This window comes from Ochotona curzoniae, unplaced genomic scaffold, assembly GCF_017591425.1.
Source record: "Ochotona curzoniae isolate NIBS_2020 unplaced genomic scaffold, NIBS_Ocur_1.0 contig_2321, whole genome shotgun sequence".
Lineage (NCBI taxonomy): Eukaryota > Metazoa > Chordata > Mammalia > Lagomorpha > Ochotonidae > Ochotona > Ochotona curzoniae.
Genome location: NW_024465421.1, coordinates 15,695,923 through 15,722,897, shown reverse-complemented (window position 1 = coordinate 15,722,897; position 26,975 = coordinate 15,695,923). Strand labels below are relative to the sequence as shown.

Here is a 26,975-nt window from a genome sequence, read left to right as displayed (position 1 = left end):
GGCCATGAGCGAGTCTGGAGCCAGTGCGCTCCCGCTGGGCAGGCCCAGCCGACGGGCGAGCGTCCACCAAGGTAGGACGGTGGCGAGGGCGCACGGTGGCCGGGGGCGCACGGCGGGCACCAGGTGCCCGAGGCTGGGAGCGGCCGCGGTGCCTTCCCGACTCCGCGTGCCCCAGGGCAAAGCAGGTGGGGGGAGCGCGCTCCTTGTGATTCCTGCCTTCCCTCTCTGTCCATCCCTGCCGGACCAGAGGAAGCCTGCCCTAACCCCCAAAGGGGCTCCAGCATGGCAACCCGGGCCGAGGTGGGTTTGCCTGACAGGGTACAGGCGAGGATTCCTCGGGCAGCCGCTTAAAAAACAATGTTGTGTGTTAGGAGATAGCGCCGCTCCAGTGCTAGGCTTGCGTGAGGCGCGCCTCCCGTTCTCCGCAAGCTGTATTTACCAGCATGCCGAAATGAAGCCGGCTTCTGTTTTGATAAGCGGCCCGGCCTTTCGGAGCCTGGGATTCTTCAGGAGTAAGTGGGCATAGGCTGGTGGTGAGATCAGCCTAGCGCGGTGCCAAGTTCAAAGAGAGGCACAGTCAGTGGTAGCCTGCGGCAGGCCTTCGGGCGTTGTGGCTGAGCCGCTCAGATCCTGTGTGAGCGGGTGCTGCTGGAATAGAGGCTCCGGGTTCCGCGTGCTGGGAGCAGCAGGTGACACGGCTTGGGTTGTTGGGTCCTGCCACCCATGTGGGAGACCTGGTCTGAGTTCCCTGCTCCTTTGGGGAGCGTTTGAGAAGTAAACCAAAGTATGGGAGTTTCTTTGTTTCCAAATATATTGCAATCCTTTTATTTATTTTTTATTGGGTAAAACCCAGAAAAAACACCAACGTGGATTTTTACCTGCATAGGTACAGCCGTTACCCAGTCCGGAGAGAAAAATTGCGCCTGCTGTTTTCCCATTGCCCTGAACCGGACACAAGGCCATGCTGCCCGGTGGTGTCTGTGGCATTTTCTTCATCTCTGAGAACAGAAATGTTAACCAAGAATTTAGAGTAAATCTTATATTTACTCTTGTATTTACCCTCCCCTGCCCCCCGGTGTGTAAATGGGGAAAGACTGGAAGGGACCCCCCCAAATTCCAGCCAAATGCTCAGGAACCAGAGAACAGACCCCCAAGTGGGGCTCACAGTGGCCGCCGTCCAGCTCAGTGTTTGTGCTGCTGGCGACTGGTCCTGCTGCGGGCACAAAAGATGATTTTTTGACCTTGAACCCACTGACCTGGATGGGAGGCTTAGTAGGGACTGTGACTGTCACTTTGTGTCCACGGTCGCTGCCCAGTCATGGGAGGAAGGTTGGGTAGGGGCAAGGGACCACGAGGGTGTGGCTCTAAGGATGGAACCGTTCATCCTTCTGCCTGATAAAACAGGTCACTCCCTGCTTCATCTGAACTTTGTAATGGCTTCTCAAAGTTCCAGAATCTTCCCTGGCAACTGACAAGGCCGGATGCTTCAACCCCAGCCAGCATCTTAAAGCCATTATCACTTAGCACCCCTCCCCTGCCCTGGCTGTCTTCCCATCCTTCCATATACTCGGGACCTTGGCATCAGCTGCTATTTTTGCCTGGCTTGTAATTGTCTCTGAGCTCCAAAGACAACCTCTTCTTCCTCCTCCTCCTTCTCCTCCCCTGGGTCTCTGCTCCCACGCTGTCACCGCCCCCTCTCTCCTGAGAAGCACACACATCTGGGACTGTCTTATGTCGGGAGCTGAACCAGGACTTGAGCCAGAGCCACGTCTACGGGCGTCTGAGCCCAGGGTGCACCGCAGCTCCTTTGCGGTTTGCAGCTCCCATCAGTGCACCCTTCCTGAGGCCAGCCCTGCTCGCTTCTGCTGTCACCTGGACTGTCACCTCCTCCAAGGGGCAGAGACCTCACCCTGTCCACTGTCCTTGACAGCTACCCTGCCCATGGCACCTGGCACCTGCACTCTTGAATGGGACCTTGTCTGGCTTCTTCTCTTTGTGAACCATTTCCAGGGTTCTCCTCCCTCAAAGGAATGCTTCCTGGGAGGTCATCTTCAGCCGCTGTTCCTGCAGTGTCAGCCCTTACCTTCCTACCCTCCCTTCCATCTCTTGCTTCCTGTCTTTTATGGAGGTGTAATTCACATCAACCATTTCAGAGTGTCCAATTCCATGCCTTTAGGATCTTCAGCCTCCACCTCTGGATAGTTTCAGAACATCTTCCTGTCCACCAGCCTCTACCCAGCCACCTCATGATCTCCGTCCGTGGATATGTGCCTGCTGTGGATGTCTGAGAGGAAGCTCAGACTTGGTGACTTAGCACTGTTTTCCAGGCTCGAGCGTAGCAACAGGTGTTAGTGCTACCTGCCTGGATGTGGCTTCCGCATCACTGGGGCTGCTTCTGTCTCGTTGGGGCTCCCGTGAATGGGGCTCCTGGGAACGCTCTTCTGCACATTTTTGCTTGACTGACAACATTCAGTTCTTTTCTATCTGTGCATGGAGTGGGATTGTTGGCCAACAGACAGGTCTGTTCAACTATGCAGTGACGCAGTGACATCACCACCTCACCTCCCTGGGAAGGCATCCTTCCCTGCTCCCTGAACGGGGCAGGACCCTCCCTGAGGTGGGGTCTTCATGATCGACCCTTGACCAAAGGAAGTCACAGAGTTTTCCTGGCTACAGCTCTGGCACGGAGAGGCAGCAAAATGTCTGAAGGATGTTTGCAAGGCAAGAGCGGTTGTAGTTTGAGCAGGTAGAACAGGGGACAGGAGGCATCAGTGAGAACTGGTTTTGGAGGGCTGCTTTAGAGACCCAAAGTGCTGTACTTTGGGGTATCATCTTCTGAGTCCTGGTTGTCCTGTTATTACTGGAAATTTCTATAACCCTAACCAGCTAAGGTTTGATGAATGTATATGTGGTGTACTCTCTGGAGACACACTGTTGGGTGTTAACACCTCTGCTTTGGGCCTCTCTTGGTCTCATCCCTTATTTATTTATTTTTAAGATTTTATTTTTATTGAAATGATTTACAAAGAGGAGAGACAGAAAGATTTTCTATCTACTTATTCACTCCCCAGATGGCCACAACAACCACATCTGAAGCCAGGAGCCGGGAACGTCTTCCAGGTCTCTCACACGGGTGCAGGATCCCAAGGCTTTGGGGCCGTCCTCTACTGCTTTCCCAGGCCACAAGCAGGGGGCTAGATGGGAAGTGGAGCAGCTGGGACAGGAACTGGCGTCACATGGGATTCCGGTGCTTGCAAGGGCCTTATCTTAATTGAGAACAAGTAACTATTGGACCTGCAGTATTTAACCTCGCACAGATATTCCAGTAAGGCAGAGTTCTGAATCCAGCCAGTCTGTGCACAGGCAGGTTGAGGCTGGAGCAGTTCCCTGGAGACCCTCCCTTGCACTTGAAATATTTTTGGCTCTGCAGGAGACAGCTCCGCCCAGCAACTCGGGCCCAGATTGGCCCAAAGGCCCTCAGTGCTTTTCTGTGTGTTTTTTCAGGAAGTAAGGAATTGAGAGGGATAAAAGAGGGAAATAACTCTGGGGTGTTGGACTTTTATTACTCTGATGGCTTTATAAAGGAGCTTTGTTTGGGTCTGGGACCACCCAGGCCTTCAGCTGAGCTGTCCTGGCCTAGTCTCCCTCCCTTCTCCACCCTACCCACCCCACCCAAATAGAAGAGGAAAAGAAGTGACCTTGAGCCCAGCCTGCTTCCCGGTCTTGCAAATAAAGGATTTTTAGAAAAGCATGATTTATATGGAAGGTAGAGCAAAAAGAAGGGAGGTGTGCAGGTCTTCCATCTGGTTGCTCATTCCCCAAATGGCCTCAGTGGCAGGGGCTGGTCCAGGCCAAAGCCAGGAGCCAGGAACCCCATCTCGGTCTCCCATGTGCGTGGCAGAGGCCCAGGCACTGTCGTCTTCGTCCACTGCCTTCCCAGGAGCATTAGCATGTTGTGTCCAGATTTTGAGATCCCCAGAAATCACCAGGAGTCTGAAGTTGATCCAAGTGCACAAGGATGGTTTATTGAAGCTCAGCACATCCAAGCCTGGGTTCTTGGTGGAGAGCAGGCAGCTGGCTGACTGACCGGCCAGCCGGCCAGGCTGGGACCAACACCCCTTACCAGGAGTGTGACCCTGAACAGCACACTCACAGGGTTTTTATAGGGGCAGTCCACAATAGCTTGAAAAGAGGAAATTCATAATAGTCTGCAAGGTGAGGGGAAATAGCACACATTCCCTACCTATCTCTGCTGGACAGCCCATGCCTGCAGCAACTAAGGGAAGCACCCACTTAATTACTTGGAGCCACTTGTGAGATAACCAGACTTAGGTAGGTCTTGATTCATAAGAATTGGGACCCATCAGTGCTAAAAGTCACATAGGCCGTTTAGCCTACAAGCTCACACAGTTTCTTAGTAGCAATGAGCCATGAACAAATGGTTAGGATTTTGATACTGAGGTTCTTCCAGCAGGATTGGAAGTGGAGCAGCCAGGACTTGAATTAGCCCTCCGATATGCCAGGGTCCTAAAAGGGGGCTTAACCTGCGGCACTGCAGCGCTGACCCCCATAAATGAACTTTTATCTGAACACAGCTAGGCCTCTTCTTTGATGGGTCGTCTGTCCCTGCTTTCCTGCCACATTGACCGAGCTGAACAGTCACTGCAGGTGTTAGTGGTTGACCTTGGCTCCTCATGGAAAAGGTTTGCTGAGCTCTAAGCACTTTACGTATGAGAACGCTTCAGAAAGAGCACGTTTCAGTTCAGTGTGCTCTTCAACCTGCGTACATGAAATACAGGAGATTTGTTCCTTTTAGAGAAATCAAAATGTTTAAAAAGTTAGGGAAGATAGAATTAAAAGGCACATTTGTTTTGATAGCAAATGCTTTGCATACAGGAACTGTCAAAGGTCTTAGAGAAAATGTGTATCATTGGGGCCAACACAGCGGCCTTGCAGGCTAATCCTCTGCCCGTATGGGTGCCAGTTCATGTCCCAGCTGTTTCACTTTAAGTCTAACTCCCTGCTAATGTGCCTGGGAAAGCATCAGAGGATAGTCCAAGTCCTTGGAACCCTGCACTTGAATGGGACACTGGAAGAAGTTCTGCTTCCTGGATTCAGATCAGCTCACCTCTGGCTGTTGCGACCATTTGGGGGAGGGAACCTGCAGATGTTTCCAATAAAAATAAATAATCTTTATTAGAAAAAAAAAGGCAGGGGCCAGCACCGTAGCTTAGTGGCTGAAGTCCTGCCTTGTATGCACCAGGATCCCATATGGATACAAGTTTGTGTCTCAGGTGCTCCACTTCCCATCCAGCTCCTTGCTTGTGGTCTGGGAAAGCAGTAGAGGATGGCCCAAAGCCTTGGGAGCCTGCACCTGTGTGGGAGATCCAGAAGAAACTCCTGGGCCAGGATTGGCTCAGCTCCAGCGTTGTGACCACTTGGGAAGTGAATCAGTGCATGGAAGATTTTTTTTTCTCTGTCTGTCCTTCTCTTCGTAAATCTGCCTTTCCAATAAAAATAAAGCTTTAAAAGAAAAAGGAAAAAGAAAAGAAAAATGCATATCATGAAAAAAATCATACTTGGATTTCCAAAACTTTTTTTTTGTACCAAAATACACCTGTCTGAATTACTTTTTGCCCTGAATTTGTTGATGTGCCCTCCGTGATAACCACCTAATCTTCAACACAGTGGTGTGACCTGGGAACTGTTGTACCCATTTTGCAAGTGGGAATCCCAGGTCACACAGAACAATCAAGAAACTTGCTGCCCTAGGTTGAAAGTCAGCTGAGACCCAAAGCTCCCAAAGGCTGGCCACTCCTTGGGTCATAAAGCGTGGGTGCCAGCTGGCCAGGCCCAGGCCCCACCCAGGTACCCCCGGCATGACTCAACACAGGTGCTGCCAGCTGTTGTGAAGTCTGGCAGACGGCTCCCAGGGTGTCTGGCTCCTCCCCTGGCAGACCAGGCTATGGGCGTTTAGGAAGGAGCCCTTTCCCTTGCACTGTTCCACACAGCAGCCACAAATGAGCCATATGTGTCCGTGGAGTTCATTCCCTCAGCCATGGTTCAGTTGTGTGAGAGTCAGCATCCCCCGCCCCGTGGATGGAGTGGGCTCCCCTTATTGGGCAGCCCAGACATGGTGTGTGTCCTTCCATACAGAAGGGCAGAGCATTCCACAGAGGGTGCCCTGGCTTGGATGAGAGCCTGCTGCCCTGTGTATCTTAGAGATGGGCGTAGCCAGAGGGATCCCAGGAACCCTGGATTCTGTCATCACTCCACTGCCATCATCCACCTTCTCCAGGGAAAGTCAGTGTTGCCATTACCCGCAAGTCCCTGTGTTTTACTAGTTTCTTTTCATTCCTTTTCAAGTTTTTACTTATTTATTGTCACTTTGTTTGCAAGCTAGAGAGATAGACTGAGATCTTCCATCTGCCGTTTCTCTTCCCAAATGCCTGCAACAGCCCTGGCTGGGCTAGCTTGGAATCAGGAATCTGGATCTGCATCCTGGCTGGCAGGGACTTGAGCCATCACCTGCTGCCTGCCAGGGTGTGCATTAGCGAGAAGCAGAGCCGTAACCCAATTGTGTGTCAATTGATGTCCTAACTGCTGTGCTAAATGCCCACCTGCTCTGATTGGGTGGGTGAGCGTAGGCTGCCTGTATCCTCAGCATCAGATTCATTCAGAGCTCATCCATTCGTTGAGCAGGCATGCACTGAGCAGCCAAATGTGTGTCCCAAGTTCTGTACTAGACCTCGAGGGTTCCGTGGTGGTGGAGAGACAGGCTCCTGCTGTAGGAGACAGGCGGATACAGCCTGTTGGGGAGAGAAAAGGTCACACCCAAGGAATCAGTTGACAGGATGAACTTGGGACCCAGCCGAGTGTGAGTGGAGAAGGCCGTAAAGTTTATGTGGCAGCCATAAGCCTTGCTCCGCCTCCCCAGATCGTGGTGCCCAGCCCAAACATGGGTCAGAGAGGGTACCACACTGGCCGCAGCTGGTGGACAACCTAGACCCAGTGATCCACAAGGTCCCTTTCTACCCAGACTTTCCATGGTCCCGTGTGTGGGAAGCGGAATATTGTATGTGGGAGGCTCAGCACCAGCCCTGCCCAGCGTAGGGTCCTGGTTGACAGGCTGGGGCTCTGATGGCAGTGTTGTGGTATGGTTTCTAAAATGTTCTGTTGTCTCTGTCACATGGATGAGGTCCTCTAGTTTCCAACCTTCCATTCCGGAAAAGATTCTGGTGCCAGGTTGACCCTCCTATCCCCGGGGCATGGCCTGACTCCTGAGTGACAGCCAGTGTTGGAAACTGAGTCAGCCTGCAGCTGCAGTCCTGCACCTCTGACCTCATCATAGTGGCTGAATATTCAGTAGGTCCCTGCTGGTCTCTATTCAAAAGACCTTTTCTCCTGGTGCATAATAGTGTTTTGTTGCCTTGAGAGGGAGGAGTGGCCTGGCTTCCACACTTGGACCCCTGGCCTCCAGGGCCCTGCCCCACCCCAGTGTTTGTGTGATGAGCCCTGATGACTTAGCAGCAGGAGTCATATCCTCAGGATGTGCTGGGCAGGGAAACCGGGAGTAAGCTAGACTCACCAGACCTGCCCACGGCTCTTGGCCGAGCCTCGGGTATATGCGTCCGGGGTTCATCTGCACCCCCACTGCTGTTCCCTCGTGTCAGAACTTAGCCATCAGCGCATCCATGTGAGGCGGAGATGACATATGTGTGTGTCAGAGCGCCGCCTTTGCTGGCTCCCTTCCCAAGCCTCGCCTACCCACTTCTCAGGGCCGCCCTGGGGCCCAGGGAGTGCAGGCAGGTGCTGTGCGGATGCCTGCCACCCCAGAGCTCCGCCTCCACGGCTCATAGCTGGGCTGGCATGCTGGGTCCTGTCCTCTGTGGTGAGTCCTTAGGTGAGCTCGTTCAGGATAAGACGTGTTTGACCAGAGCCCTTGTTAATCAACACACACACACACACACACACACACACACACAGAGCGTGCAATGCCCAGTCATGTTACACGTGTGCACACACATACACACAGTCTGTGGCCACATCCCACCTCACCTCTGGCATTCTCCCGTCCCCTTTTGTTGCTGAGCAAGCTGCTTGCCCTGCAGCAGTGAGCGGCTTCGGCCCTTTGATTCTGTTCTGCTGATTCTGTGCATTAGGAGTTCTGCAGGGCCCCGAGGAGACGGCCCGCACTGCCGCCGCCTATGATGTCGGCCTGGGCCGGAGTGTGCAGGACAGCCTCTTCTCGGCGATGCCTGGTAAGTATGCCCCCCTACCTCCCCGGGAGCTGGGGTGCACACCTGGGGCTGTGGCTCTCGCTCCCCCAATCCAGCTGGCTGCCTGAGAGCTGTCGGACTTCTTAGGCAGTAGCCCTGGGCTCTAAGGGCTCTAGAGTGGAGGCTGCCCCAGGTCCTTTGAAGATGTGGAGTTGGAGCCAGCAGAGCATCCCTCAGTGGCATCCTTTCCTTGAGACAGTTCATGTATTCAGCTTGGATTTAGGGCAAGGGGACCATGGAAGCATGAGTGTGACTCCCAGGGGACCCCAGGGAGACATCTGACCAGACCTTTGTTCATACCCTATCTTCTAGCCGCAGCAGTCTGTGTCCTTGTCTTTAGACAGGCCACTGTCCCCTGTGTCCCCCTGCTCAGGATGCTTGTCTCCCAAATCCCCACTGTCCTTCCATTCATTCATCCCTAGCCGGATGGTGGAGTGACCCCACCTTAGCAAACACGATGCCGGATCCAAACCCAAGTGGTGGAGCTCCCAGCAGAAAGCCAGAGCAGCTTTGCGCCCTCCACGCCCCCTACCCCCTCGTGGGACTGACGGCTGCCTCACTCTTCGTTCCCCTAAGTTCTGCCTCCATCCACATGCATCTTCCTTGCCACAAAAATCCGGTCAGACGGAAGATCCATCTTAAAGGTGGCTTCCCTCGTTTTTGGCACAAGGCCCCTTTCCACGGCCAAGCTGCAGTGGAAAGAACGCGGGTTCCCCCTGTTGCTAGCACCCCCAGTCACACGCTTGCTACAGAGTAGCGTGTTGACAGTGCCATGCGTTCACATGACCCATCTGTTGGTCAGCATTTCCTGTGTGAGGACAGCAGCATAGCCCATGCCGCTCTGAGAACTCCCAGTCTGATGGGGAAGAGGGCCAAGTGACTTGGCATGACTGCAGAAATGTGTGTTTACAGGTTGTGGGGGGAGGGCTGTCAGGGGCTTGCTGGGTGTGGGAATGTGTGTGACAAGGTACCTGCTGCGGTGTGGTGACGCAAGGCCAAGGAGGAAGTGGCTGCTGAGTAGTCCATAGAGGAACAGAGTGGAGCAGGTTCATCCTAGGGAACACCTGCAGAGGTGCTGGGGGAGGAGCGAGCTGAACAATCATAGCAGCGTGGGGGGGCGGGGGGGTCTACTGGGAGCCGGAGGAGCCACGGAGATGGAGTCAGATCATGCAGGCCTGAAGGGCCTAGACATGTCATTGGGAAGTCCCAGGACTATTTGGTCTTCTGTCAAAAATGGGGTGCTCAGCTTGTATTGGGGAGTGTTGGGAAGGGGTTTCCCTGGACTGCAGGCTGGTCTGCAATGGCCTTGGCCGGACCAGCATCCTCCAGCAGGTTAGCGTGGGTTTGTTCTAGCTGCTGCAGGCAGGATGGCACCTGCAAGCCCCCTTGAGGCTGAACTCTTGGCCCTAGCGCATGCCTGGCCATTCAGCTAATGCCATGCTTGGCATAGAAGAAATGCCCAGGAAGTGGCTGTTGTTAGGGCCACGCATTGGCATGGTGCTTTGTGTTTTTCCTGGTTTGACTGCAAGCATGATTAGGCCCTGCAGAGTGTGTAAGGCTCGCTGGAGCAGCTGCTAGCTCCACTTGACAGAGGAGGCGCAAACTTGGTAGACATGTTGCCCCAGATGTTGTACTTACCTGAACCACCCTGCCGGAAACACATCTCCAGCAGATGCAGCCGTGAGCCCCGTCAAGGCAGACAGAACGAGATCCAAACGCTTTTTGTCGTTGACCCATGCCTGTGACCCCCCTGTGCGTGCTTGTTTCTTGGCTTCTAGGCTCGCCAGGGTGAATGACAGGGTTTTTTCTCTCTGTTCAGAGAATCTCTCTCTGGACTCCAGCATCTTCTCCTCGCCGCCTCTGAACTTCCTTCAAGAGTTGCCGAGCTACCGCTCAGTGGCACGAAGGAGGACGAGCATCCTGGCTCGAGACAAGCAGAGTGGCACCTTGCTGAAGCCGACAGACTCCTACAGCTCCCACCTGGACGGGGGCATTGCGGAGAACCTCAACAGCCAGTCCATCCGGAAGTACGCCTTGAACATCTCGGAGAAGCGGAGACTCAGGTGGGCAGCCACGAGCCAGCGTGCAGGTGTACTGCGGGCAGGGGTGCACTTGACGCGTGGAGTGCATTCTTCACAGAATGAAAACTCTGTTTCTTAAGTCAGGCTGTGGGCACAAAGCCAACCCAGACATGGCAGAGCTCAGCACGTTAGAAAAGAAAGTCGTAGGTTCAGGTGTGTGGGGACTTTGCAGCCTTTTGCGGACCCAGCTTGTGGCTTTGCATCCTTCCAGCTTTAAAAGTTTTATTTCTTTTTCTTGTAAATTCAAATTTACAGAGAGGACAGAGAGGAGAGATCTTCAGGCCGCTGAATCATTTCCCTAAGTGGCTGCAATGGCTGGGGCTGAGCCAGTCTGAAGCCAGGAGCCAGGAGCTTCTTCAGGGTCTCCCACATGAGTGCAGGGTCCCAAGGCTTTGGGCCGTCCTCAGCTGCTTTTCCCAGGCCACAAGCAGGGAGCTGGATGGGAAGTAGAGCAGCTGGAATACTAATTGGGAACCATATGGAATCCCAGCAGATGCAAGGCCACTAGGCTACTGTGCTGGAACCAAAAATGAATGAATAAAAATAAATAAATAAATGCCAACCATAGCTGTGGCTGGGTCAGGGTCCAAGCCAAGAGCTAAGAACCCAATACAGGCTTCCCACACAATGCCCAAGATTCAATTACTTGAGCTGATATTGTTGCCTCCCAGGTTGTGCTTTAGCGGGAAGGTGGAAATCGGAGGCAGAGCCAGCATTGAACCCCAGCTGTGTGTGTGGGATGCTGATGCAGGCACTCAGTCCCTAAGCCACGTATCCCAGCCCTTGGCTGGGGTTGCAGTCGTTGCTGAAGCTTGCTGAAGCTGCTGGTGTTACCGTCACAATCATTTCATCACGCAGGGACATTCAGGAGACCCAGATGAAGTACCTGTCTGAGTGGGACCAGTGGAAGCGCTACAGCAGCAAGTCCTGGAAGAGGTTCCTGGAGAAGGCACGCGAGATGACCACCCACCTGGAGCTGTGGCGGGACGACATCCGCAGCATAGAAGGTGCTGCCCTCCCCCGGGCCTCCCCCGCACAGGCTGTGGGTGCAGGCGGGCTGTGTCCTTCCACTGTGAGCACGAGTGATGGCCCGCACTTGGGCTGCGTGGAGCCTGTGTCTTTGCCAGCAAGGGGAGACCTGGGCTCTTTACCTGCCCCTTCTGGTTAACAGCAGGTGTCCTAGGGTACCATGTTCAGGCATCCCTGTGATGCACTGTCACGGGATGTTTCTGCCGATGCTCACAAATGTGCTTGTTGCTGTTATATTGTATATATTTAAGAACATTGTATTTGAACGATAGAAAGAGATCTCCCATCTGCTCATTTACTCTTCAAATGACCACAATGGCTGGCGCTGCACCAGGAGATGCTGTAAGCCTGAAATTCAGTTCAGGGTCTCCCATGTGGGTGTCTACTTGTTCCAACACCTGCTGCTTTCCCACATTTGCGTTGGAGGGAGGGAGAAAGAAAAAAAAAACCAGAGATCTTTCCATGTACTTGTTCACGCTGCAGATGAGCCCAGCAGCTGGGGTTAGGCCAGGCTGGAGCCGGGAGCCTCAGCCAGGTCTCCCGTGTTGGTCAACGGTCCAAGTACTGGGGCTGTCTGCTGCCTTTCCAGGTACACCTGCAGGAAGCTCGATTGCAAGTGGAGCAGCTGGGACTCCCAACTGGCACCTACATGAGATGCCAGCGTTACAGGCGGCAAGCTTAACCCGTCACACCACAATGCCGGTTAGAGCCACCCTTAATCTGGTAGAGAAAAAATTCTACAAAGGTTTTTCCGCAAGCAGGACCTCCCTGAGATTAAGAATGAAGCAGAAGGTGCTAGCTGTCACCCTGGATGTGCTAACCAATGTAGAGCAATGGAGTCAAATGGAATAATAAGGACCCGTGTTGTAGCACATCGGGTTAAACCCCTGACTGCAATTCCAGTTCAAGTCCTGGCTGTTCCCACTTCTGATCCAGTTAATGTGCAGGTAAAGCAGCAGAAGACAGCCCAAGTCCCTGGGCTCCTGTTTCCACATGGGACACCTGGATGATGGTTCCGGCTCCTGACTGTGGCCTGTCCAGCCACGACCATTACAGCCCTGCCGTTTGGGAAATAAACCAAAAGATGAAACATCTGTTTCTCTGCCTTTCCCTCTCTATCACTCTCTCTTTAAAACGAAGAAGTAAATCTTAAAAAAAAATAAAAGAAAAATTGAAGAATTATAATGTAATTTTTTAGAGAACCTTATGCTATATGTATGAAGTAAGAAAGACAAGCTGTTGAAAGTTAATGTATTTTTATATAGCAGTAATTAACATTTAGAAATTGATATTTTTTGGACAATCCAAGTTATAACACCCAAAATGTCAGATATACAAGCATATAGCTAAAAAAAAAAAAGATTGCAATAATTCTTCATGGGAAACTATAAAATACTGTCAACAATTGTGCCAAGGTGGAAACCTTCTCTCAAACCATCGTAATTTAAGATTGGTTCTAGAGCTCCGTGAGGAGCTTGGAAGAGGGCATAGAAATCCAGCCGTGGGGAAATGCATTTCTTCCTCTCTCTGCTTGCTGAGATTCCTCCACCCTCAGCTCCGCCTGGGTTATCAGTCTATACTGGGAAGTGGCCAGCTGTCCTGGTCAGTGATAGCCACATCTCTTGTTTTCCAGGGAAATTTGGCACTGGAATTCAGTCCTATTTCTCCTTCTTGCGATTCCTGGTGTTGCTGAATATGGTGATATTTCTGATCATCTTTATGTTGGTTTTGCTGCCAATCTTACTCACCAAATACAAAATCACCAACAGCACTTTTGTGTTCATTCCCTTCAAAGACACAGGTGAGTCCGCGGCCTGGTTTCCCACGATGATTGTTCTTTCCACTGGGAGATCACCCACAGTGCTGCTTTGCTAGGCAACTTTGTTCTCATCTTTGTTTGGCTGTTAGGATTGGTTATGCCACACGAATAATAACCTCCTAGAACTCTTGTTGCCTCTGAAGGTTTGTTTCTCGCTCTTGTCCATCAAGGGTTGAAAGTTGTCTCCCTGGATCCCAGGCTGATGGGGCAGCCTCTGTCGGGACCATTGCCAGTCCCTGTGGCCAGGGGAGAAGGATTCATGGCACATGTGGTGCTGGCTCCCAAACCTTCTGCCCCATCTCTTTGACCATGAAGTCACTCTGCCACTCCTGCCTATTGTGGGCATTTGGGCAATAAACCAGTGAGTATACTAGAAGATTCTTTCTCATTGTGACACTTTCAAATAACTTTTTAAGAAGATTTATTTATTTATATTGAAAATGCAGATTTTTTTTTACAGGGAGGGAAGTAGAGACAGAAAGATCTTCCTTTCACTGGTTCATTCCCCAAATGGCTGCAACAGCCAGAGCTGAGCTCATCTGAAGTCAGGAGCCAGGAGCCTCCTCCAGGTCTTCCACATGGGGGCAGGAGGCCCAGGATTGGAGCCATGCTCTGGTGCTTTCCCAGGCCATAGCGGAGAGCTGCGTGGGAAGTGGAGCAGTCGGAACACAACCTGGCACCCATGTGGGAGGCTGGCACCTGCAGATGGAGGCTTCGGGTGCTATACCACTGTCAGCCCTCGGATAATTTTACCAAGATAGCATGCATTTCCCATGAACTGTTTGCAGAATTCTCACACGGATGACATGTGAATGTGTGCACACGTGCTTATAAATACAGAGTTAGAGCAGCATCAGATATCCCGCCGATGCCCTTGTTATTTATTTTTTACAGCTATCCAGTGCACATTATACCCGATCAGCAGCTCCGGGCTGATTTACTTCTACAGTTACATCATAGACCTGCTTTCCGGCACTGTAAGTCCTTCCCACACTCCTTTGCTTGGCATCGAAGACTGCTTGGTTGAAAGCTCAGCTTCCTGCATGTCTGCAGGAGGAACCAATGCCAAAGTCGACCCAGGGAAAGGAGACAGACTTGTGGTTACCTGGTCAGCCTGTTTCCTGCTGTTCTGAACAGGAAATGTGCTTTATCTCCTTGCCTCCTTGCCCTTGGCCTAGTTTCTGCCAACTTGGGATTGACCTACAATAAAAATACTGAGCCTCTCCCACCGGGAGAAGGGAGTGTGACTGCAAACCAACAGAGAATGTGCCTCTCTGACATGGAAAAACCTCATCATAAGGGTGAAAATTATGGCTTTTTTTTTTAAATGTTGACTGATTTATTTGAGCAGACTGACACACCGAGAGAGACACAAGTCTTGTATCTGCTAGTTTGCTCCCCAAATGGCCGTAGTGGCAGGGCAAGGACAGGAGCTTTGAACTCCATCTGAGTCTCCAGTGTTGGGCCCAGGTACTTGGCCGTCTGCTGCTGCTTTCCCAGGGGGGTGAGCAGGGAGCTGGATTGCAGCGGAGCTCACATGAGATGCTGGCATTGCAGGCTGCAGTTCAACTGAGCTGAACCAAAGCCAGAAGCTTCTTCCAGGTCTCCCACACTGGTGCAGGGTCCCAAGGTTTGGGCCGTCCTCTACTGCTTTCCCAGGCCACTAACCAGGGAGCTGGATAGGAAGTGGAGCAGCCAGGGTTTGAACCAGTGCTTGTATGGGATACCAGTGCCTGTAAGACAGGAATTTAGCTACTGGGCTGTTGCACCAGGCCTATTGTTCTTTTTGTTTTGGGGGACAGGGGACAATATAGATATATATTTTTTAACCACTCAAATGGCAGAGATAGAGAAGGAGAGAGATCCATCTCCTATCCACTGGTTCCCTCCCCAAATGCCTGCAGTAGCTCGGGACTAAGCAGACTAAAGGTGGGAACCTGGAACTTCATCCAGGGCTTCCACAGGCTATCAGGGATGAACTTAGGCCGACATCCCTCTGGGGATGTGTTAAAACAATGTGGATGTGAATTGGAAGCAAGCTCCACCCTCCTCCAGTTACCGTGGCAACCATCACATGCTTGCCACTAAACTAATGTTTATATGTGATGTGAGGTCAGGGTCCAACTTTTTTTGCATGTTGTCAGTACATTTGTTGGAAGATTGTTTTTGTGAGAAGCAGTTTGAAATGTTTGTTGGCAGTCTGTTGAATCTATAGATGCGTGTGGACCTCCTGATCCGCGAACCTGGGATGCTTTCCCGGTCGTTTAGATTGTCTTTTGTATTTTTCAGCAATAGATTTCGGTGTGTAACATGTGCACTTGTCCCTTTGCATTGAATCCTGGTTTGTTTTGATGCTGTGCTCACGGACTTTTTAGGCTTTGGCGATTCTGCTGGGCTTCCTCGATGCTCAGGTTCTATGAGTGTCTTATTCCACAATTAACTCATCTTTCCCGGGAAGACGCTGGTTCCCTGTCCGGGATCACCAGGGCTGAACAAGGCCACTGCAGTGGGAGTTCTTCGTGGCAGGGACTGCTCCGTCGATTCCTGTTGTGAGCAGCTGGGGCGGCCTGGTCTGACCTCACACCCTTGGCGTTGTTTCAGGGTTTCTTGGAGGAGACTAGCCTCTTTTATGGACATTACACCATTGATGGGGTGAAATTTCAGAACTTCACCTATGACCTGCCCCTGGCTTATTTGTTGAGCACCATTGCCTACCTGGCCCTGAGTCTTCTTTGGATAGTGAAGAGGTAAGGTTTATCCTGTCAGTGCCCCTGCATGGCTGGAGTCAGTGGTATGCCCGGGTGGTGGGGGTGGGCTCTGGAAGCCATTGTCCAGGAATTGGGGGGGGATCTTGTGGGAGGGATTGGCGATAGTGTTGTAACTGCAGGGCCCTGGGTGCTGGAATTGCAACCCTGGCTTCCTTATCCAGCTGTCAGCGAAGGCATTAGTTGGGCTACCCAACTCCCTGGGCCTGGTGTAATAAACTTCCCTCTGGGTCTAAGCCTCTTTGGCTGTAATGTGGGTTTAGCTTGAAAACCTGAGATCTCCAGCTGGAGTGGCTCAACCTGCACTTCATCAAACACCGTATTCCTGAGACCCATTTGAGACCAACTGGACTTGAAATTCCAGGGCAGGAGCTTACTCATGTGGGCACCGGAAGTGCTCTGCTGTGCCCCCGGGAGAATAAGTTGCCATGATTCCTTCCACTTCTGTTGTCTTCACGCCTCACCAGCGAATCCTAAAAGCAGCCTGCTTAGGCTTCAGAGGCCTGTGACTGACTGCCAAGCACTTGGTGGTTTTTCAAATCATCAAGTTCCAGGGTGGTTATTTTCCACGAAAACTCGCGTTTAAAAGAATAAAAGTTACAACGTGTGCAACAGAATTGCATCTGGCCTAAATAGCTGTTCCCTAAATAGTTTGTTTACTACTGAAGTGATATGTTCATTCTTTGAATCCACCGGTGGCATGCTGGCTATTCTATGTTCTAGGCATTTGGGTTATGAAGTTGACAAGACAGCCAGAGTGCCTGCCCTCAAGGGATTTAAAGTTTCCAGCCTACTGGCTGCAAAAAGATCAGTAAGCTAATCACAGGTTGGATTCTTTGCTTTGAAAGAACCAGAAGGGACTGACTTAAAAGTGGGGGATTTGTAATTTGAGCCCTAGAGGTGATGAGTTGTAGAGGGATTTGTAATTTGAGCTGGGAAGATGAGCAGTTCCGGAGGGGATCTTTGAACTGAAGTCAGGGTAGGAAAGCAGCCAGCAGAATTGGGAAGAGCCATCCAAGCCGTGTGTGAAACCCCGAGGCAGGATTGGAAGCTGATGGAAAGGAAAGCGAGCCAGCTCAGTAATGGCAGTGTGTGGCCACTTGGGACAATGGCAGATCTGGACCTTCCAGAATTTGGATTTTATCCTGACTGTGATGCAAGTTACTACATGGAAACACTGACTTCCACCCTCCCACATAGATTTACAATGATCCGAAATATGAGCTCAAAGTGCAACTGTATCTGAGTTTTTCAATTTTAGGTCAAGGGGAAACATGGACCTGTACTTCCATAAATGGGATATCTGTGCTTTGGGCCCAGGTCGGTGGAAGGATTCAAAATCAACCTGATCCGGAGCGAGGAGCACTTCCAGAGCTATTGCAACAAGATCTTTGCCGGCTGGGACTTCTGCATCACCAACCGCAGCACGGCAGACCTGAAGCACAGCAGCTTGCGGTATGAGCTCCGAGTGAGTGCTGCGGGCCTCGCCCTGGCGGGGTCCCACCGCCAAATGCTGCCTTGCAGGGAGGCTGCTGGGCAGCTGGCTCAGGAGCTAGGCGGGGACCAGGCTTCACAAGCTCCCTTTGTTTCGTTTCCAAGAGCTCTCTGCAGCCAACAGGGTATTGGGGGTTGATAGCTTGAATTCGGTGCTGCTAGTGAGCTGCGGCTGGGAAGGGAACTGGGGGGTGGTCACTTCCTGCTCCCTGATGAGAACCATTTATTTATTTATTTTTAAACTTATTTATTGTATGGTAGACTTAGAGAGGCTGGGAGAGGGAGAGAAGAAGAGAAGTAGAGATGTCTTCTGTGCACTTGTTTACTCCCCAGATGGCTGCAATGGCTGGGGCTGGGCCAGGCCGAAGCCAGGAACCACAAGTTTCTCCCTAGTCTTCCACATGGGTTCAGAGGCCCTGAACCATTTTCTGTTGCTTTCCCAGGTGCATTAGCAGGAAGCCACATTGAACGTGGAGCAACTGGGACTTGAACCAGTGCCCACATAGGATGCCGGCACCACAGGCAGTAGCTTAACTCTGCTATGTCACAATGCCAGTCATGAGAGCCCTTTTATAAATAGTGCTTAAACCAGGAGAAACAGACTCAGGAGGGAATGTCAGGATGATAGGATGGAGAGGAGGGAACATAAACAGTCAGAGAATTTCCAACTTAATGAGAGAGGAGTAATAAAAGAGCATCTTGAATAAACCTGCCTGAAAAGGAGGAAGAAACAAGAAAATCAGCTTTATAAAGGAATCAAATATGAACAGATCAAATTCTCTTATTAAAAACAGTGACTACCAAATTGTCCTAAATTGGCCTAAATATTCAGGACTGGCACTGTGGCATAGAAGGCCAACCCTGCAGCTCCAGCATCCCATATGGGTACCAGTTCATGTCCTGGCTGCTCCACTTCCACTTCACCTTCCTGCTAATACTCTGGGAAGAGTAGTGGAAGATGGCCCAAGGACTTGCACCTGTGCACACACACACACGGGTGACCCAGACGAAGCTCCTGGCTTTATGCTGTATGCCCATCTGGAGAGTAAACCAACAGATGGAAACTCTCTGTCCCCTACCCCTTTCCTTCCCTACTTCCTTCCCTCTCTGTAACTCTTTTAAATAAATAGATAAAATCTTTCCCAACAACAAAAGACAGGGGATGGGCCAGAGAGAAAGCCACTTACATGTTGAATCAATAGTATATACTAACTATAAGTGATGTCATAAGTAGATTATGTTTCTATGTGTATTGCAAAGCACAATTGCAGTTTGACATTGAAGAGCTTATGTTGGCTTAGACCTCTAGTAGGAAAGACAGACAAAGCACCCCTTGAGTTGAGCTTAGTCTGGGAAGGTATCTTAGGGGAGGGAAATAGATGCCAGTGTGGCCAGGCCTGGAAAAAGTCTCCCAGGCTCTAGCGCCGAGTATCTCCTGCCTCCTCCTGATGCCTTTTCTTTGGTCCCCAGGCAGATCTGGAGGAAGAAAGAATACGGCAGAAAATAGCAGAAAGGACTTCAGAGGAAACGATACGCATTTACTCGTTGAGGCTATTCCTGAACTGCATTGTTCTGGCTGTGTTGGCAGCGTGCTTTTACGCCATCTACATAGCAACCGTCTTCTCGCAGGAACATATGAAGAAGGTCAGTACTCCGCCCGAGTCGGTCCCGTGGGCCCTCTGGTTGGACGCTATGCTAGGTGCGTGCTAAGCCCGGGAGGCAGATGCCATCATCGTTTCTATGGGCAGGTGTGGATGTAAGTTGGCTTGATGTCTCAGAGAACTGAAAACAGCAAGGGTCAGTGTTGAATGAAGGGTTTGAGTTACCTGTTCCTTCTTGAGAATGCTTTAGATTGCCACTCAGAAAGTGTGGCTGATTTTCTATTTCACCTTCATAAATTCAGTGGAGCTCATGCATGGTAGCATGGTCGCGTGGCCCTGTTTGGAGACCCGAGGCGGGAGGTGGTTTATGTTCACAGTCCTCAGTGAGTGAGAAGTGGTTGTGGTTGTTGTGGACAAGCACAGCCGAGTTCCCTTCAGTTCACTGTGTTTGTGTTGTGAGTTCCCTTACTCTGCCGCTGACCGGTAGGCTTTGCTGTCCTCTTAGGAAATTGACAAGATGGTTTTTGGAGAGAACCTCTTGATACTGTACCTGCCGTCCATTGTGATCACGCTGGCCAACTTCATCACGCCCATGATCTTTGCCAAGATCATCCACTATGAGGATTATTCTCCGGGCTTCGAGATCCGCCTGACAATTCTCAGGTAATGCCAAGGTGGCAGGCATGCTCAGCGCACCGCTGCCTCGGCACTTCCTTGTCTATGGCAGACATTGTTAATTAACGATGGCGCCTTGTCCTGCCAAGCCGAGAGTCCTCCTCAACCTGAGTCCCCACGACCATGCAGTTTGTACAAACAATGAGGTCTCTGACTCAAGAGCCTCCTCATCAGTATTATGAGGAGTATTAAATGCTACTCAGTGTTGTTCTTTTCAAGACAATAGAACGTTTAGTATGACTGCATTATCTTAGAATTTAGTTGGTTTTTATTCTCCTGTCCTTGGATTGTATGGTTACTCACTGGAAAGGCAGATGGTCGGAGGGACAGAGATTGGCCACCTGCTGTTTTGTCCCCCTGATGCCTGTAACATCAGGCCTGGGCAAGGTTGAAGCTGGGAGCTGAGCATTCATTCTAGGTCTCCCGTGTAGGTGGGAAGGGCCAATTGCTTGGGCTGCCACCTGCTATCTGCTAGGGTCTGCAGGACGCTAGAGTTGGGGATAAAACAAGGACTGGGACCCAGGAACTGGAATGTTGGATTCAGTTGTCCCAAATGGCATCTTACCCACAGCTCCAAATGCTTGTTCTTTTCCTGCCTTTAGAAAAACCCATAGTAGAGCCTGGTGTGGTAGCCTAGCGGCTCAAGTCCTCACCTTGCATGTGCTGGGATCCCATATGGGTTCATGTCCCAACAGCCCTGCTATAAATCTTAAGAAAAAAAAAAAAGAAAGAAAAAGAAAAATCCACAGTAAAATGTGCATGGCATATAAGGTCCCAGTTGTCACCATTAAGCACACAGTGGGGTGGCACTGGGCACATCCCCAGTGGTGTGTAACCATCACCACCATTCAGTCTGCAGCATTTTCTCGTCATCTCCAGAGGAAAATTTGTGCCCATCTGTTTTGAGAATAGAGGCCTCTGCCAGCCTGCCCCATGGGACTCCCCCGTCTCCCCTGCAGATGCGTCTTCATGCGGATGGCCACCATTTGCGTGCTGGTGTTCACACTGGGCTCCAAGATCACCTCCTGCGACGGCGGCCCCTGTGAGCTCTGTGGCTACAACCAGAAGCTGTACCCGGTGAGCCACAGGGGTGGGGGGAATTGTTCCGGGCTTCCAGCCTCACGGTCAAGGAGCACAGCTGTCAAGATCATGGGCTTGCTTCCCAGTTGCTCTGCTCTCTGGCTCTGGCTGTGGAATGGGTGTGGCTCCACAGGAGGCAGCGCTCAGGGGTTGGAAAGCCGAGGCCTGTGCTGTGCTGAGACGTAGCGTCAGCCAGCATCCTTGTAGGTGGTGGTGGCAGGCTCCCGAGTAGGAAGGAGTGTTGGGAGGGGCCCTGGGTCCTGGCTTCCTGTGGCCCAAGTAGCATCTCTCAGTTTCTCGCTCCATCTCTGGTTTCAGTGCTGGGAGACCCAAGTCGGGCAGGAAATGTACAAGCTAATGATCTTCGACTTCATCATCATCTTGGCTGTGACGCTTTTTGTGGACTTTCCCAGAAAGTAAGTGTGAGGGGTGCCCTTCTCCCCTGTCTCCCACCCCGGGCCTGGAGGCTCCCCTTCCACCTGCGAGGGCAGCCCCAACATCCACTGAGCGCCGGCTTGCAGGCAGTCAGCCCACAGGGTGTTAGCTGCTCCGTCTGTGGCCGCTGTGAGGAGCGGAGCCAGCGCTGAGATCGGGACTTGCTGAAGCTTCTGTGAGGATGCTGTCCCCCCTTGGCAGCCTGCAGGCCTGGTCCGTGTGGAGTCCCAGGCTGTGGCGCTGCCTCTCATTTCCCAATGGGCTGAGTCCCGGTGCTGACATTGGCTAGTCCGGGAATTCCATCTGGGTCTCCCACGTGGTTGTCGGGGGTGCGAGCGAGCGGGCTGCATCCTCTGCCTGCCCAGGGCGCTGGGCCGGAGGTGAAGCAGCTGAGATTTGAACTGGCTCTCAGTTGGGGGTGCTAGTGTCTCGGGGTGGCTTAAGCTGCTTTGCCCTTCACTGTTGCCATCCTGACCATGATTACCGTGTTGTTGTTTTAGATTCTTGTCACTTCCTGGAGTCTAGAGGGAACTTCTTCTGTGTTTGCTTAAGCAGTTTTTTACTCACAGAAAGAAAGGCAGTCTGTGCTTAGCCCAGATGTCCAATGAGCCCTTAAAAACAAGTGTTAAAAGAAACCACCATGTCTAACGATATCATATTCATGAGGTTATTTTCATAATTATCAATATGTAGAAGTTTTCATTTATTTATTTTTAAAACTATACATTGAGGTTTTTTTATATTTATTTATTTTTATTGGAAAGTCAGATATACAGAGAAGAGATAGAGAAAGCTCTTCCATCTGCTGATTGACTCCCCAGGTGGCCACATTGGGCAAAGCTGAGCTGATCCGAAGCCAGGAGCCAAGAGCTTTTTCCGGATCTCCCATGCAGGTGCAGGGTCCCAAGGCTTTGGGCCATTGTTGACTTCTTTCCCAGGCCCCAAACAGGGAGCTGGATGGGAAGCGGGGGCACTGGGATTAGAACCAGCGCCCATATGGGATCCTGGGCACATGCAAGGTGAAGACTTTAGCCACTGAGCTACTGCACCAGGCCCTCCTTTTTTTTTTTTTTTTTTGGTAAGATTCACTTTATTTGAAAGGCAGAGGAAGAGAGAGAAAGATGTATTTCATCTGTTGGTTCATCACCCCAATGGCAACAGTGACGTCTCAGGCTGAAGCCGAGAGCCTGGACCTCCACCTGGGTCTCCCATGTGGGTAACAGGAGCCCTGAGCACTCGGGTCACTTCCGTTTCTTTCCTCAGAGCACCAGCAGGGAGCTGGATGAGAAATGGAGTGCTGGGACTCAAACTGGCTTTCATAGGGGGTGCCAGGCATTGCAGGAGGTGACTTAACCCTCTGTGCCATGATGCCAATCCCTAGAATTTAAATATAGGTAGAAGTCCCATTCAGGCTGTGAGGTGAGCGAGGAACACCTAAGTGCCTTGACACAGGAAGTGGGGGGAGTACTGGTTGTGCTCCCAAAATGCTAACGAGGGGCCTCTGTGGGGAAGTGCCATCGAGGCATTGTGGGGATGGTGGCAAAAGAGGACTCATGAGTCCATCCTGCACTGCTTTCCCAGAAACATGAGCAGGGAGCTGGATGGCAGCGGAGCAGCCAGGACTCAAACTGGTGCCCACCCAATCAGCAGCTTAACCTGCCATGCCACAGCACCAGCCCCTCCACTTAACATTTTGTATTGAAAATGGACCCTTTGATATTTTCTTCCGAACCTGAGGACTTACCCGTTCCACGAGGAGATGCATGGACCTAGGCCTGGCTCCCGGCCTGCGCAGGTACCAGCAGTCTGACTGCTCAGCTGTCTGCTGTGTTCCAGGCTCCTGGTGACCTACTGCTCGTCGTGGAAGCTGATCGAGTGCTGGGGCCAGCAGGAGTTCGCCATTCCCGATAACGTCTTGGGCATCGTGTACGGGCAGACCATCTGCTGGATCGGGGCCTTCTTCTCTCCGCTTCTGCCCGCCATAGCCACCTTAAAGTTCATCGTCATCTTTTATGTGAAAGAGGTATGAGTGAGGATGGTGTGGGGCTAGTCTTTCTCTTTCTTGAAATATTTAGTGAGTTCTTAGGGAGGGAAGACTTCCACCTGCTGTCCATAGGCTTGTAATGGCGAGGCCTGGACCAGAGCAGAAGCCGGGAGGTGAGACCCAGGTTTCCCACGTGGCTGGCTGGGACCCAGCTCCTGGAGCCTTCACCCACTTCGCCCTGCTTCACACGCGCATGGTAGCAGCAAGCTGGAATTGTCAGCGCAGCGCAGGAAGCCTCTTAGAGACAATAAACTCAGCACTCTTGTTTTTCCTTCTTTTCTCCACCCAGCTGAGTCTGCTTTACACGTGCAGACCCTCGCCCAGGCAGTTCAGAGCGTCCAATTCTAACTTCTTCTTCCTGTTGGTGCTGCTGATCGGATTGTGTTTGGCGATTATACCGCTGACAATCAGCATGACACGGTAACTACGATGTGTTTCCTGCCACGTTTCCTCTCATTGTGTCCTCGTTCCTCCTCTGGGTCAGAGGGCACCATGGCTTTCCAGGCCACGAGCAGCGGCTGCTCAGATGCTGCGTTCTCATGAATGCCTTGCGAGACTATGTGCACACAGATGTGACTGCAAGCCAGTAAAACTTTAAATATCAGGCAGTATGCTCCATGTGATAAGCATCCCCTTTTATTATTATTTTAAGATTTGTTTATTTGAAAAGCAGAGTTCAGGAGGCAGGGGGCGAGATCTTGTGTCTGCTGGTGCATCCCCCAGATGGCTGTGACTGTCCCAGCTGGGCCTGGAGCATAGAACTCCGTCCTGACCCCCTGTGGGTAGCAGGGGTGCAGATATGTGGGCCATCCTCTGCTGCTTTCCCAGGCGCGTTAGCAGGGAGCCGGATGGGAAGTGGAGCGGCCAGGCAGTGCAGGTGGTAACTTAACTTTCAGTGCCACAGTACCGGCCCTAGGATAAGCATTTCTGACTAGAACATTCCAGAAGGCTCAGGTGGTCAGACGGATCCCAGCAGGCCATTGTTACCAACATCTTCTGGGCATGCTGGGGTGGTCGGTGGGGCACACAGCCTGGGTAGCACTTGGAGCCCTGAACCCCTGTGTCTCTCTTGGGCAGCATCCCTTCCTCAAAAGCCTGTGGACCCTTCACCAACTACAATACCACTTGGGAGGTCATTCCCGTGACCGTGAGCACCTTCCCCAGCTCGCTGCAGTCCTTGGTCCACGGAGTCACATCAGAGGCCTTTGCGGTGCCTTTCTTCATGATCATTTGGTGAGTGAGCAGCCCCTCGGGGGCACTGGCAGGTGTGTCGTGTCTCTGAAATGGGCACAGTAGTCTCTTCGAGATCTAGACAGGTCACCCGCCTAGACAACCTAGGTTGGTACAAAGTCTCTTGCTGTTGGAAAGCAGAACAGGCTTCCGGGTGGAGGGCAGAGCAGCCGATGCAGAGTAGGTGCCTCAATGCTGATGTGAATAAATGGGCGGATTCCTACCTGCGCTGACTCCTGACCCTCTATTACAGGCAAACCTCACTTAAGACAAGTTGGGAGCCTCTGAAACGTGCTCCTGGGGCAGCAGGTGCACCCTAGGTACTCCATCCTTGTTGGTTGCCCCAACCATGGTGGGGCTGGCTCCCCCTGGTGGCCGTCATGTTGACCTACTCTGACTTGACTGCCTGGAGATCATTCTTGTCCTGTGAGCATGCAAGGGCCTCCAGAGGAAAAGTGTTGATGTCAGTACTTCTAGAAACCTTGTTTCCTCATCCCTGCCTAGAGGGATTGCACAGGGATCTGTCTCTCCTTCGGGACATGGAGTCGCCTGCTGTGGTCCTCCGCAGTGCTTGCCCCTCTCCCCTGTGGTCACAGGCCTTCTTTTTCTCAGATTCACACTTGGTAGGGTTTGCTCCATTGGCCCCATTTTGCAGATGCAGAAACTGAGGCCCGGGAGATATACATCAGGCTCTGCTGCTCCTACTGAATAAAACTTGGGCTCATTCCTTCCGCCTGAAAATGATGAGGGCTTTCTTATTTTCTTTAAGAAAAAAAAAATGTATATATATTTTAATAGATTTTTTAATTTGCTTAAAAGGCAGACAGATCAAGACTTACCATCCACTGTTTCACAACCCCTAATGACCACAATCATCCAGGGCTGGGCCAGGCCTCAGTCAGGGTGACCAGGACTCAGTCTGGGTCTGCCACGTGGGTGACAGGGAGCCACGTCTCGAGTCCTTGGCTGCTGCCTCCCAGTGCGCGTTTACAGGAAACTGGATCAGAAGCTGAGACAGGACTCCCAGGCACTCCAGAGGGATTTGAGCTTAATCACTGAGCCATATAGCCACCTCTTCCTTCTTTCCTTTCTTTTAAAAAAGATTTATTTTGAAAGGCAGAGTTACAGAGAACTTGTCCATCTGCTGATTCACTCCTCAAATGGTCACAAGGCTGGGGCCGGGCCAGGCCAAAACCAGGAGCTTGCTAACAAAAGGAAAGCTGGGCAGGCCAAGCTGTGGTGCTGTTTTCCAGGTGGCCACTGATGACCTGTCCCGTCTTGTCTCGCAGCCTTGTTATGTTTTACTTCATCGCCTTAGCTGGAGCACACAAGCGGGTGGTGGACCAGCTCCGAGAACAGCTGTCCCTGGTAAGCGAGGAAGCCAGCCTTGTGGGCCACGGCTGGGGACATTCACCCAGGATGCTGTATGAGAAGTGGCACTTTTCCCGGCCTGGGGAGGTGGTCTGGGGGAGTCAAGTTGGCAGGGCCCCCCCCCGCAACCTGCACACCACCGTCTCCTGTGAGCTCTGCTTTCAAGTCCAGGGCTTCTCGCATCTTCCCATGATCCCTCGTTGCTCATCCATCCCTTTCATGTGAGGCAGAATCACTACATAGTTAGATAAATGCCAGTAACCATGACTGACTAGGCGGGAGCTAGGTGACGAGGGTCGTGCACCATGTACGTTGATAGATGACGGCTGCACCAGGCGTCTCTGTGGAGGTGACTTTGGACATGAGGCGTGCGTGATGCACGCAGCCCTAGTGAGCAGTGAGAGGCAGGCAGGATGCACGGCCCAGTCAGGGAGTGAGGTCAGTGTAAGAGGCAGGGTGCACTGCCCTGCCCTACCCGGGAATGAGGCAAGCTCTTCTGGGGGGTTGAAGGGTTAGGGATGACTGGGGGAAAAGCAAGAAGACATCACCACACCTGTTGGAGTCCTGGTGTGGGCTTCGGGCTGGCGGTGGAAGTTTCTATTTCATTCTTCGTGTGATAGGACTCCACTAAAGAGTGTTTATGTAGAAGTTGGAAGCGCATTGGAAAAACCAAGCTGTGCACCACGGGCTTAGAGGGAACAGGGAGAAAGGGGCAGACCAGATGGGAAGTCATGGCCATGGCCCACAGTTGGGAATTCTTAGTCCTGAGCCTGGTACGCCATCTGTTGGGTGTCCATATCATGAAGGGATGTATGTTCCCAAATATGCGAGATCTACTTTGCCACTCATTTCCTTTTTTCAGGAAAGCCGAGACAAGCGCTATCTCATCCAGAAATTAACAGAAGCCCAGCAGGACCTGAGGCCCAGCTAGGCAGACGGGAGATGCTGCCGCCACGTGATGGGTCTGAGCCGGCGTCTCGGGGACTCTGATGCTCCCATGATAGCCACCATTTTAAAATATATATTATTTTGGAGTTTAGGCTTTTCCTGGGAGTGACTATGTGTGCCGTGG

The 26,975-nt window shown here is 51.8% G+C and overlaps 1 protein-coding gene across 2 annotated transcripts; it reads left to right on the top strand.

The window, feature by feature from the left end:
- Positions 1–26,975, top strand: TMC7 (transmembrane channel like 7). 2 transcript variants are annotated; one of them, XM_040973927.1, is made up of 16 exons: positions 1–71; positions 10,099–10,342; positions 11,219–11,367; positions 13,023–13,190; positions 14,103–14,185; positions 15,810–15,955; positions 17,294–17,441; positions 18,938–19,111; positions 19,574–19,731; positions 20,703–20,820; positions 21,142–21,239; positions 23,095–23,281; positions 23,592–23,722; positions 24,380–24,535; positions 25,822–25,900; positions 26,766–26,975. In XM_040973927.1, the coding sequence occupies exons 1-16, from the start codon at positions 5–7 to the stop codon at positions 26,832–26,834; spliced, it is 2,175 nt and encodes a 724-aa protein (XP_040829861.1). In that variant the 5' UTR covers positions 1–4; the 3' UTR covers positions 26,835–26,975. The 2 variants fall into 2 exon arrangements, with proteins under 2 accessions (XP_040829861.1, XP_040829862.1); XM_040973928.1 differs by lacking the exon at positions 1–71 and adding an exon at positions 7,975–8,261.